The sequence below is a fragment of the Elephas maximus genome, chromosome 10 (genome assembly GCF_024166365.1).
Source record: "Elephas maximus indicus isolate mEleMax1 chromosome 10, mEleMax1 primary haplotype, whole genome shotgun sequence".
Classification (NCBI taxonomy): domain Eukaryota; kingdom Metazoa; phylum Chordata; class Mammalia; order Proboscidea; family Elephantidae; genus Elephas; species Elephas maximus.
In genome coordinates, this window is record NC_064828.1 from 48,013,915 (window position 1) to 48,031,311 (window position 17,397).

At 36.7% G+C, this 17,397-nt stretch overlaps 1 protein-coding gene across 8 annotated transcripts in view; it reads right to left on the reverse strand.

The window, feature by feature from the left end:
* Positions 1 to 17,397, reverse strand: part of RALGAPA1 (Ral GTPase activating protein catalytic subunit alpha 1) — a 259,309-nt gene that overhangs the window by 129,706 nt on the left and 112,206 nt on the right. For 4 of the 8 annotated variants that reach the window (XM_049899496.1, XM_049899500.1, XM_049899498.1 and 1 more), the window contains 5 exons: positions 13,038 to 14,603; positions 11,088 to 11,212; positions 9,215 to 9,455; positions 7,719 to 7,895; positions 1,788 to 1,940 (listed from right to left, as the gene is read on the reverse strand). In XM_049899496.1, the coding sequence (XP_049755453.1) occupies positions 1,788 to 1,940; positions 7,719 to 7,895; positions 9,215 to 9,455; positions 11,088 to 11,212; positions 13,038 to 14,603 (2,262 nt within the window). The remainder of the gene's footprint in view (positions 1 to 1,787; positions 1,941 to 7,718; positions 7,896 to 9,214; positions 9,456 to 11,087; positions 11,213 to 13,037; positions 14,604 to 17,397) is intronic. The other 4 variants (XM_049899503.1, XM_049899497.1, XM_049899501.1 and 1 more) reach the window with 3 other exon arrangements.

A 17,397-nucleotide genomic window follows, 5' to 3' on the forward strand; every position in this document is an offset into this window, starting at 1 on the left:
TTAGTTATTTAATAACATCTCTAAGGCTACAACTCCTCAGCTGTAAAATAGATGCTTTGGCTAACTACCATTACAGCTCTCTTCCAGCTCTATGTATATAATGGAATAGGCTATAGAAAATCACTTAAAAGTCAATAAATATATCCATGCATCAAATGAACACTGGGAACTAAAAATTTTGTAGAAAGACTCATAAGTTCACAATTTTTCAAGTTTGATAATACCCCAATGTACCTAATAATTTCCAGTAAGTTCTTCTTTATTATATATAACATCACTTACTCCTACCACTTAAGGTTTAAGATACTATTTTCTCTTTCCATACAAAGTACACAGTAACTGTAGCATAAAAAAAGTTATTATTAAAGAAAATTAGTCTTTCTCAAAAAACAGGTTTTTGGTATAAAGCCACTCAAACAAAACATTACAGCTTTAACCAGTGCTACTACTGCCTCCCTACTCTTCAACTGCTCCATAATATATCAAGTAATCAACTAAGTGGTCTCTAACTTACCCTTCTCAAAGCAAAGCTAACAAAATTTTAAACGATAAAAAGCAAGTAACGATGTGTGATCCTTGACTAAATCCTGAATCAGGCTGGTAGTGGTAGCTGGGGAGGAAGGCGGACAGCTATAAAAGGTATTATTAAGACAATGCTTTGGGAAATTTGACTATAGACTGAAATAATGGTAATGGAACAATGTTAAATTTCCTGAATGTAATAACTACATCATGTTATGCAAGAAATAATTTATTCTCAGGACATAGCCACTGACATGTTTGGGCTGGTGTTATGATATCTGCAATTCTCTATCAAATGGCTCAGTGAAAGAAGGAGATGTGTGTGCATAGACAGAAATAAAGCAGATGTGGCAAAATATTAATAACTGGTGAATATATATGAAGGATTATGGGTGTTCATTTTACTAGTCTTGCAAATTTTCTGTATATTTGAAACTTTTTCTACTGTTGGAGGAAAATTATAAACAAAAACCCATCACAAAAACTACTCAGCAAAAGGAGGAAAACAAAAGGTCTAGAGATAATCCACAAACCAGAAAAATCAGGCCTTATGTAACTGCAAGGTGAATGCATATTAAAAGAACGAAAAAAGGTCCAGAACTTATATGGTTTTAAATTACTTCAGTTGTTCACAGAGTAAATGTGCTTTCCAATGAAAACTAGCTTTGTGTATTACTATAGTAAATATCTCATAAACTATGTCTCTCACCAAAGGTTTTTTTGGCATATCTGCAAAATGTCTCTTTATCCTGATGCTTGTTATATACCATGCAGGATTTAACCAAATAACTTTTTTTTTTACTTATAATTTCTAAGGTTTCCCAAGTACTTTTAAACATTTGCTCAAAAATAAAAATACTTCATTTGGATCATCTGCTTTTAATTTAACTCAATTGGTATAACTGCATAATTAAAATCAATAAAAAATTTTTTATTTGATCAACTGCTTCAATGAAAGCCTGATTAGTATTAAGAATGATGATGCCAAATTACATATGTTCTGTTTAAAAAATAGCACTGTATTAATGAATGTTAACATAATGCACAAAAATAATGCAACGTACTAATTCTGGAGCAATAATAAGTAAACAAGAGCAATAAAAAATGTTATAGTAACAAATTTCCGAAAGGCTTAGTAAATTACAATAATCACGCATAATCACGAGATGGCTTATTTATCTGAGATCTTTCTGACACTAATGCACTAATATAATTTAATTTTACTGAAAGAAAAACATGGCAAATTTCTAATTTCCAAATATTGCCTAGATCATCTGGCGTCTGAAGAACGGAGTGGTGGAGCTTCTCATCAAGCTGTAGGTCCTTCTGTTCCATGTGATCTATATTCAGTGTAGAAGGGGAAGGTGTCTGTGATCTGGATCCCAGAGCTGAATGAACTGGGGAAGCACTTTCTGAACCTGTAAATATAATTTAACAAAATCACCATGAAGAGTATATTCAATCCTGTACCTAAGATGTAATGCTTAAAACCTCAATAAAAAATAAACTGAAAAGATAAAAAACAGGTTATAAATTGGCCAAGAAGAACAATAAAATATTAGTATTTGTACAAGATTTTTTATCTAGAGGTCTCATCTCGTGTCTACCATGGAACTACGATGGAATCAGAACTGGATGTACCAGCTAACAGAAGCCATCAGTGAGAGCTAGAATGTCTACTCCCGTTCCTGGCTCACCCACAGAAACGTGAAATAACTTTTCTTTCTGGTACTCATTGTTACAGTATTTTCCCTAATTCAAACTTGAGCAATTCAAGAGTAGAGGCATTGCTCATTGCCATTCCATATAACACTATCAATGCGATATTACAGTGGTCCCCAGCAGCCCGTAGCCCTCTCCCTCATATCTCAACTCCTTACTTCAATCCATTCTCCATAAAGCAGCAAAAAGTTCTAAAAATATAAACTGATCATGTCACTCCTGAATTTAAAAACCTTCGATGGCTCATCACTGGCCTCAGGATAAGCCCAAACTTCCTAGTATGGTTTTCAAGTCTTTCTGCAACTTTCTTACCTCTCCACATTTCCCCTAGCCTCTCTACATTAGGAAACCCTGGTGGCATAGTGGTTAAGAGCTACAGCTGCTAACCAAGAGGTCGGCAGTTCAAATTCACCAGGCACTCCTTGGAAACTCTATGGGGCAGTTCTACCCTGTCCTATAGTGTTGCTATGAGTCGGAATCAACTTGACGGCTGTGGGTTTGGTATTTTTTTCCCCCCCTCTACATTAAGCTCTAGCCACAGAAATTAACTACTTATATTTATCAAAATTCATCAGACCTCTGGTCTTTTCCACATGCTTTTCCCTTGCATGGAGCCCTAACCCTTTTCTTCTATGGTTATAATTTTTTAGATCTCAGTTTATACGCTGCTTCCTGAGAACCCTAACACTCTTTGCTCAATTTTATGTCTTTCAAACATAAACAAATCTAAGAACTGCTTTAGTTTCTCAGACATCTCTGCAGTATTATTAATGTCACTGATTAAGACTATAATTCCTAATAAAAATTCCTAGTAGAGTCCTAGAAATAGTTCCCAGGTATAGTAAATATGTTACATATATTAAAAATTCGTAGAAATTACACAAAAATCATCTAAAGGCAAAAGGCCTAAAACAAGTTCTCTGTACATATTAAGTTTTCTTTTTAGAAACTTTCATGTGGAACTAATACTAAAATTATCTGAATTCTAAGAGAACTAAGAATCTTTTGAAAACACAGTAGTCTGATTAATAGCTTAAAGTAAACTAGAATTAGGCTTATACAGAGAAAACTTTCTAGTTGTCTGAAGAGCACAATGTTTAGAAACCCTTTCTTCTAAAGAAGGGCTGCCTACAGATAAAGAATGTGCTGGGATTCTTTTGAGTCACAGGCTCTGGAGGAATCTGCAGTGGATCTCAAAATAGTGAGAGAACTTCTGAGGTATTTTATTATTTCGACTTGGATATTTTACCCTTTTTAAAGTTTCAATAATCTCTCTAGGCTATCGAAAAATTCAGAATCTTGGGAGTATTAAAATTTGTGCTATAGTAGAATATAAAACCCTACATTTATTTTTTCTAGCTCACCCATTTTAAGTGTACAGTTTGATGGATTCTGGTAATTGTATACAGTCCTATAACCTGTGCCAATCAAAATACAGAACAGTTCCATCACCGTAAAAACCATCCTTGTGCCCATCTGCAGTTTTCCTCCTCTGACCCCTAATCCCAAGTAACCACTGATAAGCCTTGTCACTATGGCTTTGCCTTTTCTAGAATTTCATATACATGGAATAATACAGTATGTACTCTTTTGTATTTGACTTCTTTCACTTAGCATAATGTTTATGAGTCAACTATGCTTCTATAAATATTTAGTTCTTCTATTGCTAACTATTAGTCCATACTATGAAAACACTGTAATTTGTTTATCCATTTATTAGTTAACGGACTTTGAAATGTTTTCTATTTTTAGCTACTGGGAATAATGCTGCTATGAACTTTCACATACAACTGCCTGAGGGAAATATCCAGGAACGGTCATAAGGTAAATGTATGCTTAACTTTATAAAATACTGCCATATTTTTCCGTAGTGGCTACCTCATTTTACGTTCGCACTAACAATGTAAGAGATCTTTCCAGTTGTGCTACACCCTCTTCAACAGTTGATACTGTATTTTTAACCTGACCTGTTTTAGTATGTGTATAGTGGTATCTTGTATGGTTTTTGTTATTTCCCTGATTACTAGTAATGTTGAGTATCCTTTCACCTATATTTATTTTATTTTTTTATTAACTTTTATTGAGCTTCAAGTGAACGTTTACAAATCAAGTCAGTCTGTCACATATAAGTTTATATACATCTTACTCCTTACTCCCACTTGCTCTCCCCCTAATGAGTCAGTCCTTCCAGTCTCTCCTTTCGTGACAATTTTGCCAGCTTCCAACTCTCTCTATCCTCCCATCCCCTCTCCAGACAGGAGATGCCAACACAGTCTCAAGTGTCCACCTGATATAATTAGCTCACTCTTCATCAGCATCTCTCTCCTACCCACTGTCCAGTCCCTTTCATATCTGATGAGTTGTCTTCGGGGATGGTTCCTGTCCTGTGCCAACAGAAGGTTTGGGGACCATGGCCGCCGGGATTCCTCTAGTCTCAGTCAGACCATTAAGTTTGGTCTTTTTATGAGAATTTGGGGTCTGTATCCCACTGATCTCCTGCTCCCTCAGGGGTCCTCTGCTGTGCTCCCTGTCAGGGCAGTCATCGATTGTGGCCGGGCACCAACTAGTTCTTCTGGTCCCAGGATGATGTAGGTCTCTGGTTCATGTGGCCCTTTCTGTCTCTTGGGCTCTTAATTGTCGTGTGACCTTGGTGTTCTTCATTTTCCTTTGCTCCAGGTGGGTTGAGACCAATTGATGCATCTTAGATGGCCGCTTGTTAGCATTTAAGACCCCAGACACCACATTTCAAAGTGGGATGCAGAATGTTTTCATAATAGAATTATTTTGCCAATTGACTTAGAAGTTCACCTATATTTATTTTTAAGGACAACTGCAGTAAAAAGCATTTATTATAAAGTAAGAATTTTTTCTGATATTTCTCTTTGATTAACATAAATCCTGTGATAATGGAAATGTGGATCTAACACGAGTGGCTCCTGCCCTCCATTCAGTGCCCCATTCTGCAATGGGGAAAACTAAAGTTTTTACTTATACTCTGGGAGAAGAGATGCGGAGAAGAGGATGCAGGATGTAAAAACAGATGACGGGTTCCTGCCAATCTAGTTTTCCCCTGGCTCAATTTAGTCTGTCTGAATTGGCTGAGGAAACATGCCCCAGCTAACACATACATGCAAAAACCGCTGCACCAGTCTTGTGAGTTGCAGTCAATGACAGGAAGCAAAAATCACCCCACTGATATTTAAGCTGGAATGCATAACTACTATGAAGTGGCATCAAACTTCAGTTGGAACAAGAATGAATTTGGATCGTTGTTGTTGTTAGGTGCCGTGGAGTCAGTTCCGACTCATAGCGGCCTATGCACAACAGAACGAAAGATTGCCCGGTCCTGTGCCATCCTTACAATCGTTGTTATGCTTGAGCCCATTGTTGCAGCCACTGTGTCAATCCACCTTGTTGCGGGCCTTCCTCTTTTCCGCTGACCCTGTACTTTGTCAAGCATGATATCCTTCTCCAGAGACTGAAACCTCCTGACAACATGTCCAAAGTATGTAAGACGCAGTCTCGCCATCCTTGCCTCTAAGAAGCATTCTGGTTGTGCTTCTTCCAAGATAGATTTGTTCGTTCTTTTGGAAGTCCATGGTATATTCAATATTCTTCACCAACACCACAATTCAAAGGCGTCAATTCTTCTTCGGTCTTCCTTATTCACCATCCAGCTTTCACATGCATATGATGCGACTGAAAATACCATGGCTTGGGTCAGGCGCACCTTAGTTTTCAAGGTGACATCTTTGCTCTTCAACACTTTGAACAGGTCCTTTGCAGAAGATTTACCCAATGCAATGCGTCTTTTGATTTCTTGACTGCTGCTTCCATGGGTGTTGATTGTGGATCCAAGTAAAATGAAATCCTTGACTTCAATCTTCTCTCCATTTATCATGATGTTGCTCACTGGTCCATTTGTGAGGATTTTTGTTTTATGTTGAGGTGCAATCCATACTGAAGGCTGTGGTCTTTGATCTTCATTAGAAGTGCTTCAAGTCCTCTTCACTTTCAGCAAGCAAGGTTGTGTCATCTGTATAACGCAGGTTGTTAGTGAGTCTTCCTCCAATCCTGATGTCCCGTTCTTCTTCATATAATCCAGCTTCTCGGGTTATTTGCTCAGCATACAGATTGAATAGGTATGGTGAAAGAATACCACCTTGGCGCACACCTTTCCTGACTTTAAACCATGCAGTATCCCCTTGCTCTGTCCGAACAACTGCCTCTTGATCTATGTAAAGGTTCCTCATGAGCACAATTAAGTGTTCCGGAATTCCTATTCTTCACAATGTTATCCATAATTTGTTATGATCCACACAATCGAACGCCTTTGCATAGTTAATAAAACACAGGTAAACGTCTTTCTGGTACTCTCTGCTTTCAGCCAGGATCCATCTGACATCAGCAGTGATATCCCTGGTTCCAAGTCCTCTTCTGAATTCGGCCTGAATTTCTGGCAGTTCCCTGTCAATATGCTGCTGTAGCCGTTTTTGAATGATCTTCAGCAAAATTTGGCTTGTGTGTAATATTAATGATATTGTTCTATAATTTCCACATTCAGTTGGATCACTTTTCTTGGGAATAGGCATAAATATGGATCTCTTCCAGTCAATTGGCCAGGAAGCTGTCCTCTATATTTCTTGGCATAGATGAGTGTGCTGCATCCATTTGTTGGAACATCTCAATTGATATTCCATCAATTCCTGGAGCCTTGTTTTTTGCCAATGCCTTCAGAGCAGCTTGGACTTCTTTCAGTACCATCGGCTCCTGATCATATGCTACCTCTTGAAATGGTTGAACATCAACTAACTCTTTTTGGTATAATGACTCTGTTTATTCCTTCCATCTTCTTGGATCATGTAGTAGAAATTCCAGAACTACAGGGTACTACTTGCTCAGGCTCACTCTGACCACTGCATTAACTTAGCAACAATGGGAACCTGCATTTTGCATGACTGCATTTCCTTAACCCCGCTTATATTATGGTGGAAGGTTTAGGCACATAGTTTCTGAACAACATAACTTACTGTATAAATGCAGAATAATAGCATATTGAAAAATAAGGCCTTCTATTGGACAGTGTGCTTTATATGCTTTGTATAATAAATACTTGGCCAAATAAATCTTTAAAAGTCTAGGCTGGCTAAATCTGAACAAAGACGATAAAGGTATAGTGCCTCTAAACCTGTTTTGGTTATCTATCTAACAATCGCTGAAGAAAATGTTCTAGTATATATGGGTGTTTATATGCAATTTTGCGTAGAATACTAGAAGTTCACAAAACTCATGAAGCTTACCTACGTTGACTCCAGGTTGAGAACTCTTAATGTTCTTTTTTTCCTCCTCCATTGTTACATAAAGATGAGTGAAACTAAACAGTAATAAGTAATACCTACAATCTCTAAAATTCTAAACAGATCTTTAGGAAGGCTTAAAATATGCACTAAAGGAATATATTCAAGTAACTTTACCAGTGACCGTTGCAACTTCAGCAGAGAAAGCTTGTTGATTAAGACTGCTTGTTTCAGAATCTATGTGCAGTGTGGTCAGACTAGCCACTTCCTGTTCCTCAGCACTCTGATGATGGCCAGAACCTGAATCTACATCAGCAGAGGCTGCAATCCCAGTGTCAGCTCCAAAACCAAAATCTACAAGAAGAAATGCTTGTATGAGTCCCAGTTACAAAAGAAATACAAGAGACACAGCTACTCCAGCAAAATGATTAAACATTATCATTCCCCCAAATCTATTCTACTTAAATACCACACCAAAAGAAAAAAAAAAGCCAAACTGTTGCCATCGAGTTGATTCTGACTCACAGTAACAAGTGGCTCCTGTCCTCCATTCAGTGCCCCATAGGGTTCCCAAGGAGCACCTGGTATATCTGAACTGTCAACCTTTTGGTTGGCAGCCATAGCTCTTGGCAAGTGTAAATAATGTAAATAACATTTTTAAGATTATAATTACAAACCTATTTTTAAAGGTTTTCCTAGCTTATTATTAATGAAAATGATGGTAAAAGACACCGCTCTCACACACGTTTTCTTATAGTTGGTTATGTACTTATTATTGCTCGTCAAGTATTTTATAGTCTTTGGTAGAGGTATATACAATAAAAATGGCACATAGTATGACAAAAATTATCTTTCTCTTAAATCCTGTTCCTAGTCTGAGTGAGATCAGAGTAGAATACCATGCATGAAGGCAGGAAATATGTAATTCTCCAATGCATCTCCCAGCTTTTCACAAACTTGGTTACCAAGGTTTTGATTTTTTCTTTTTTCTTTTGGTGCTGGGGGTGGGGAGGGGGTCCTTAACTGACTACCAGTATATTACAGAATTATAGCAGAGTAGCTAGGTAGCAGCAATATAGTATCAAATAATACCACTGATGTTGTTTTAGCATGGAGCAATTATTCAAGACAGATTCAGGAACCCAGTAATTCTATTCCATCCAGATTGCTACAAAATGCTGTAATTTTCAGCAATATCATACAAAGGACTATTTTAAGAAAAATAAGCATTTGGTATAATTGCCATAATTCTCAAAGTTTGTTTGTACACTGAAATTTGGCAATGAAAAAGTGAAAGAATCTCTACAGTAAAGTCTTCTGTAAATAATTCTTGTTATGAATTGCTATGTAGGTCAACTCATAACCACGACTGTCCTTTATTCTAACATCAAGTTGATTCTGATTTTTTTTTCCATTCTACATTTTTGGCTTTAAAAATGCATTTGTTTTATGAAAGGACAGTGTTTTTTAATTTTTTTTTTTAATGCCCTTAGTTTGGCAAAATAAAGTGGTTTCAACCTGAGGGGATTTCCTAAAACGCCTTTTGGAATTTCACTGAAAAATGGAATAGAAATGTGTGGAAACCTTTGTCCTAAGAAATACTAGAGAGGATGGTGATGACTATGTAATTCATAATTCAGTCTTGAACAGAAAACAATCAACAAAAGACATACTGCTCAAATAGAAAAGATACTTGCTGTCAAATTTTCGGCCATCATACTGGAAAGCGCTGAAAGAATCCGAATGACTATCTGAGCTGATAAGATCACTGCTCCCTGCACTAGCAGGGGAAGTCCACTCTGAGGGCACACCTGGATCATCAATAGGGCGCATTTGGCTCTGCTTGTTTAGAATATCTGGAAGGTCTTTGGGAATTTCGAGGCTGCCTGGACTACTTCCTCTTCTTGTCATAGTCTAAAAATTCAAGAAACATTTTATCATTAAAAAAATCACAATAATTTTAATATTCTCATTAAGCACCTGAAAACCTTACATTTCTGATATACTCATAACACTAAATATTGAGATATAGGGCCTGCAGTAGGAGGGGGATAGGAAACAGTCACCAAAAGATCTATGTAACTGTATAGGGCTGGAGCCTGAACTACTGTCAGTCTGCCTAAAGCAAAAACCCAAATATCAGATAGTGCTGGGCCTGAGACTCTTAAGCCTCAACAGCATCCATGGAGTGAATATAAATTAAGGCAGTAGAAAGAGCAAAGTATTCAAATGGAAAAAGAAGAAGCAAACAGAAGACACAGTGAGAGAGGAGGAGGGAGGGAAAAATGAGCAAATGCGATATTCTATGATTTTCACCCACTCAAGAAAAAAATTAAAATAACTAAAACAAATGTAAATATAATATAACTACAGGCTGTCACTAAAGGTAAGCTGAAACCCAAACGGAATATGACCATTTTTTTAAAAAAATCACTTCCACATATATCTTTCCTTAATAATTATTTCTGTTGCCCTCGAGTTGATTCCGACTCAAGTGACCCTATAAAAAAATGCAACCCAGTGACCCTATAGGACAGAGTTAAACTGCCCCACAGGGTTTCCAAGGCTGTTATCTTTAAGGAAGGGAACCCTGGTGACTCAGTGGTTAAGAGCTCTGCTGTTAACCAAAACACCAGCAGTCCAAACTCACCAGCCACTCCCTGGAAACCCTATGGGGCAGTGCTATTCTGCCCTATAGGGTTGTTATGGGTCAGAATCAACTCAACGGCAACGGGGGTAATTTTTACGGAAGCCGGCTGCCACATCTTTATCCCACAATTAACGATTACTAGAGATAGGGTCACTACGGGTCTCAATCGATTCAACCGCAACGGGTTACAGATCAAATACCTTCCAACCCCCCACCATAATCCCAACATTCAATTTTACTGTAATCTATTGCAAAGTTATCTGGAATGATTAGGCAATCAATATTTGTGCTATCAAAACTATGGAAGCTGGGCCAAAAGACCTATATTGCTATCTTCCCTGATGAGGGCTAGCAACAGGCACCAGGGCATTATGAACAAAAATGAACAAAAAGTGAGAAGACGGGATGGGACCAAGAAGGCAGTAAAAGTCCTTGGGTGGTCCAAAGGTTAAGGTGCTTGGCTGCTAACAAAAAAGTTAGAAGTTTGAGGCCATCCAGAGGCACTTTGAAAAAAAGGCCTGTTGACGTACTTCTGAAAAATTAGCCACTGAAACCCCTATGGAGCACAGTTCCACTCTGACACACGCATGGGATCACCATGAGTTGGGGTTGACTCAATGGCAAATGGTTGAAGAAGGTAGTGATTGACACCTATGTAACTGAGTAAACACATAATCCCAGTCTTTCACTCTGGTCAAAACTATATGCCTGCTTATTTTATGTCCTTGGATAAAAAATATTATGAAAATGTAATTTTAAAAATCTTAACAAGCCAATAAAGGGTGAAATTTTTTGAGGCTTTTTTGAATAAAAATTTCCACATACACACACACACAGAGGTACATATCTTCTAATTTCTCTACCCTCCTTCCTAAAATCAAATAAATAAAACTCACCGAGGCATTACCACTTCGAAGACGTTCTGCTATAAACTCATCCATCAGATCAGGAACATTAGCACCGCTGCTGCCAGTATCACTACTAAGAGGGGGCAGCTTTGCACTCATGTCCTCTTTATTGGCTAAAGGTAAATAAATAACTACATATAGTGAGGAAAGACTTAACTGCCTTTTCTAAATTTGAAACAAACAAAAAAATGCAAAGTATCTATGCCATATCAATTATTTGCCAAACATGCATTTACAAATAATTTCCCTCCTCTTAGATTTAATTTTAAGAATTAGTAAATTGGTATTTACTTTTCTTAACTAAGCAGATGTTAGTCAATCTTCAGTACGACCTTAAATAGCAAGAAAGCTTACAGATAAGCACTAGCTGAGTTAGGTTAAGATCGCCTGTAAAGAAACTGGGATAATACTCGTCTTCCTTCTTATCTCTATGCTTCTATTTAAAGTCTTAATAATTTATAATTCTTTTATTTTTTTTCCCAAAGAATATTTCCAAGGAACATATCCTTGAATCTATGTAAATCTCAGTGTGACACAAATGCATCTGACTTTGGATATTTCTAAATAAAAATTTTTTTTAATTTCTGTAATTTTAATGTAATGTTATTTCTCTCCACTATAAAATCTAATTTTAAATAATTAGTGCTCAAAGGAAAAAAAATGGTTTATTTTCACGAAGGTGTTTCTCTAAAAATAAATAAATAAATAATCAGTTTTATCTTTTTATGGGTATAATATACATTACGATTTACATTAATAAGAAATTTTTACACTTGGAAAACTAACTTACAGAAAATAACATGCTATTTATGTATTTCACTATTAGGCTGCAGAAAAATTATTTCTCCGCAATTAAAAGAAAATCAGCACTGTATATATTCCTAATGAATTACTAAGCATTTCAGGTTAATACACTGGTCAGAAGCTCACTGTGAAATACCATTATCTTTATATTACTGGCCAGGCTTTGCTAAGCTATCAAACACTGCCCCCATGTGGCATTAATGGCTCAATGCAAGATGCTTTATACAGCGTTCTGTTAATCATGCTAACAAAACCGTGTTAAAACAAATAAAATCAAAACCTACCTTACTGCTGAAAGCTGATTTTCTATATCTGAAAAGTTATTTTAACTTTGAATCAAGATGAGAAAACAGTTACCATAATCTTGTTTTCTTTATTCTGTCCATAGAGGTTCCATATTTAAATTATGATCAGCTATAATGAAACCTTTATGCACATCTAAAATCTCAGAAAAAAGAATATAATAAGTGTTTCAAGGATGTAACTTGCATTTTAGAAGAATGAATGCAAAACGGAAAAGCCTACAGTATGTTTGGAAATGGCTTAATGAAAAGTAACTAAATCTACTTTGAGATTTAAGAAATTAATTTCCTCTTCAATGACAGTTAACTAAAAATGTTGCTGTTGGTTGATTTCTATTATGTTATCTAATATCAAAGTAATTTCTACCAAGAAAAAGTATAAAACCAAGTAAAGAACCAGTAAAAATGACTGAATTTGATTAAATATAGATAGTACCCCTTTAAATATAAACTGTAGCGGGGCTGGGAAAAAGTATTTCAATTCCTCAATAAACTTAATTTTAATTTCAAGGCTCATGTGGTACACAGACCCAGAAAATGCTTGATTTAGGTAGCCTTTGAAAAGTCATTAAAATTTTCCCATATCATCTTCTTTCCTATCTTGTTCAGCAGCAAAGAGGTTTAACTAATGCCTTACAAGGGAAATTAGTAATTTAAATAAACCATTTATGCTGGGAAAAATACAGCTGGGAAAAGGCGCATGCATAACCAAACAGAGAGAAAGCAGTGACCATCCCAAAGCTTTTTGATTGCTTATAGCTTGCTTCAGTTGCATTAAGCCAAACTGGTGCTGTCTTTCTCCTTTTGCGCTCTGCACACTGTTAGTGCTCACCTGCAGCTTTCCTTCCAAAATAGCCCATTACATGACTGTACAGATCCCTCAGTGGAGCCTCTGGTGGCATTCTGTTCTGCCTCTGTGGGGAAACATTTGCCTTCGGCTTCGAAAGAGCATGTACAACAGTTTTATAAACGCCACCCAGGGAGCCCTGCTGTAGTCCTGCCTCATGACTTGATGACCTAAGAGTACTACGGCTACCTAACTGATTACTTGCGATTCCTTCTTTTTGTAACATGGTGGTAGTAGTCTCTGTGGATTCTTTAATTGTTTTACTATTTACTGATGCTGTGCTAATCGTATCTAGAGGCCTGTAAACACCAGGTCTGACTAGCTCTGTAGCACTATTTGAGCTGGTATGAGTGTTGCTGGTGCTGCTGTTATTACTACTAGTACTACTACTACTAGTACTACTACTAAAGCCACTGAGCTTCCGCAGTCTCATCTTCCATGGAGCCTCTTTGTTTTCCAGAGGATTATAAAACTGAACAGATTCAGTAGAGGGTCTAAAAGTAACATGAACACTATTTCGTTTTTTAGTAGCAATTTTCATGATTTTGGCTCTGTGAGTTACTGTTTCAGACAAGCTCCTTTTAGTTGGAGAAAGCTTGCTAGTGTTTGTAACATGAGGCATTCTGTGGTTAATGGGTGCTTTTAGAGTAACTTTCTTGGCATGCATAACATGTGGGGCAGTGATGTTTTCATTCATTTGCACACCCTTAAGCTTTTCAACTAGTGTTAGATCCACACAGGCGTCTAATTCAGTGGCTGTCTGTCTATACAAATGTTTCCTCTTTTCTTTATCATAAGGGCTATCTGAACTAGGTTCTGATGACTGTTTATCACTGTTTGGTTGCTTAGATTTTTCAGAGGTCTGTGTTCTTATAAAACTGTCTAACTGGTTAGGTGCAATATTACTCATGAAGACAGCTGTGTCTGGTTCTTTTTGAAACTGCGTGTTTTCAGGAGTTCCAGCAAGAGGAGTGGTATTTTCTGATTTAACTTCCTGGTCTATGTATTCTAATTTATCTAAGGATGATCCTTCATCCCTATTTACTCCACTAATCACTTTCTGAGAAGCTGCATCTTTACCTATCTCATTTTTACTATGATTTTCCTGGTTTTCCTTAAGGTATTCTTTCAGGGAGGAAAGAAGATCGTCATCTCCTTCAAGGTCAATGTACTGGATTTGTTCAAAGGCTGAATCTGCAAGTTCTACCGGACCTATTAAATGACAAAGATGGTCATATATGCTATCACCAACTTCCAGAGAAGACTCTCTACTATGAGTATCAGTGATGTGGCTTTCAGTGGATCTAGTTATTGAAGAAGCCTCTGTGGAACTCTGCAAGCTTGGTGCATGACGGGATGAACTGTCAATGACAGGAACTGCACCTTTGGCTCGTTCAACAGTGAATGGTTCCAAGATGTCAGAAGTGCTGCTGCTTCGAGGCAATGGCTGTTCCTCATTCAAAGCACCAAAAACTTCATTTCCAGTGTCTTCACTTTGAGAAAAATGTCTGACTCTAGTTGGACGGGGAAGTATTTGAGCATCATCGATATCTGTAAAAGACAAAAATTAATGTAGGGGAGTGGGAACTACAAGAATATAAAAAATAAGTACTAATTTCAACCATATCCTAATCATATGCTTTAAAATTAAAAAATTCTGAGGTTTCTTTTTTGTGAGCTCAATGGAAGAAAATCTTTAAAAAAAATACAAATCTGTTAAAAAAAAAAAAAAAAAGATGGGCACAAGCCAATACAGGATGTAGTGTCAATGAATTAGAAAACTACCAGAATACATTTTAAAATGTTAACATGCATAGAAAGAGACAGTGAGGTGATGAAACATTTGGAAGTGCAGTTAAAGATAGAACTGTGCCAATAAATCAAGCAATCAGATTTGCTATTCAATTTTTCCTACTTATTCACTTTCTAAGCGGGAACATTAAATAACACATAAAGCTGATCTAAATATCCCATTAGCAAATCCTAGGGCTTTCTTATTCATAGGGTCTCATAAATTTCCCTGCTCTCTTCTTGAGCCGGCAAGAGGCATCTTCTTTTCTTAAAAGTTGGATTATCTGTTTGATCACATATTAGAAATGGAAACTTTCGCCCTCTTCCTAAAGTTCTCTTTGTCAGGAAACTATCTGTTCTACCAAGGAGTTTTAGTTCATTTTACTACAGTATTAAAATTTATTCATCCACAACAAGTAAAATTAATACATTATAAAAATAAATGGTACTTGTTTTCATTTCAACATAAATAGCATTAAAATCTGTTAGGAAGAAGCCTTACTTGCCTATTGTTAATCCTCTCCATTAAACAACATTAGCTTTTTAAAACTCTTCAAGAATCACAGATTTTAGAGTCAAAATGGACATTAGAGACTATCTAATTAAACTCTCCTACAGATGAGGAAATTGAGGTCCAAAGAAGTCAATTTCTCAAATTTATGATAAAGTTTGAGATACAGGTTTAGTGTTCCATATCCTTGCACTGTTTTCACTAAGTATATGCTAAGTGCTCAGTGAGGGTAAATCCTCAAAAGTATTCATGAAATCTAAAATCACAAGATGAAATAACATTGAAATTTTCAAATATACACAAAATCTCAAAGAGGAATTTTAGAAGTAAAATATAATGTCTATAAATCCACTGTGGTCTGTCTTTAAGTTACCTAGAAATAACTAAAAAAAAAAAAAATCGGAAGTAAGCAAAATTTAACAACAACAAAAAAGGACAGAGTCAAAAAGTCAGATTTTCTACCTACTAGGCTTGTAACATAAAGGTTATAAGTAACAGAACTGTAACTGAATAATAAAAATGAGAAAATTTTGATCCAGAGTAAAGCAATGACTTATCTAAGATCACAAAGTAATATGCTGATGGCGCTAGGTAAAGAACTTAGGTTTTTTTGCTGTAGACTCTGAGACCAATTTCCTCATTTAGAAAATGGGGAGAGTAGTACACAGTGTAGGAGTCTGGGTGGCACAAATGTTTAAGCGCTTGACTACCAGCTGAAAGACCAGTGGTTTAAACCCACCCAGAGGTGCCTCGGAAGAGAAGCCTAGAGATCTGTTTTCAAAAGGTCATACAGCCTTGAAAACCCCATGGAACAGTTCTACTCTGCACACCTGGGGTCACCATGAGTCGAAGTGACTTGACAGCAACTAACTATAACAATACAAAGTGTTTTAGGGGCCCATTATACAGACTAAATAAGACTTGTCCTTCTGCTATTTCATTACTACTACTCTCCTTGTATGAGGAAAACCTGGAGGCGTAGTGGTTAAGAGCTACAGCTGCTACCCAAAATGTCAGTAATTCAAATCCACCAGGCGCCCCTTGAAAACTCTATGGACCAGTTGTACTCTATCCTATAGGGTCGCTATGAGTTGGAACTGACTCAACGGCAATGGGTTTTGTTTTGTTTTGTTTTTCTTTCCTTGTATGAGGTCCAAAAGGATCCATTTTATACCAAATTCAGATCTAGAAAGATCTGCATTGTGTCAAGACTCCAGTATACTTCAGATGATAAGCACGTAGACTTCCAACATAATCAACCAAAAAAACCAAACCCATTGCTATAGAGTCGATTCCAACTCACTGCAATCTTATAGGACACAGTAGAAATGCCCCATAGGGTTTCCAAGGCTGTAAATCTTTACAGAAGCAGACTGCTTTATCTTTCTTCCACAGAATGGTTGCTGGGTTCAAACCACCGACCACTCGTTTAGCAGCAGAGAGCTTAACAACTGCCCCACCAGGGCTCCTTCCAACATAGCTCATATACATAAAAAAAAAAAAAAAAATACATAGTATCTCCTAAAATTAAAAACATTTAAAATATTTTTTTTCTTAAGCTGAGGAGAATACACTTTAAAGAATGACACTGCCTTTCTTTCTCATGAACTTCACTTAGAAATTCTTCTAAATGAAGAGAAACATTTCCTTACAAACTTCACGTTTATGCATTGACACTCATTAAGTACTTATTGAGATAACTAATATATATTTGTGCATCTTGACAAATGTAAATATTTTCGTTTGTTCTATCTTCCACGATGCAGTGCTTCTCACATAATAGAGATTTAATAAATATCAGTACAGGAAGGAGCCCTGGTGGTGTAGTGGTTAAAAGCTTGGCTGCTAACCAAAAGGTTGGCAGTCTGAATTCACCAGCCGCTCCTTGAAAACCCTATGAAGCAGTTCTACCCTGCCTTATAGGACCACTATGAGTCGGAATCGACTTGACAGCAATGGGTTTGGTTTGGTTTGTGGGGTAGAAGGAAAGCATATCTCTTATATAATAAACTAAAAAAAAACTACTACCTGATAATTAGGAAA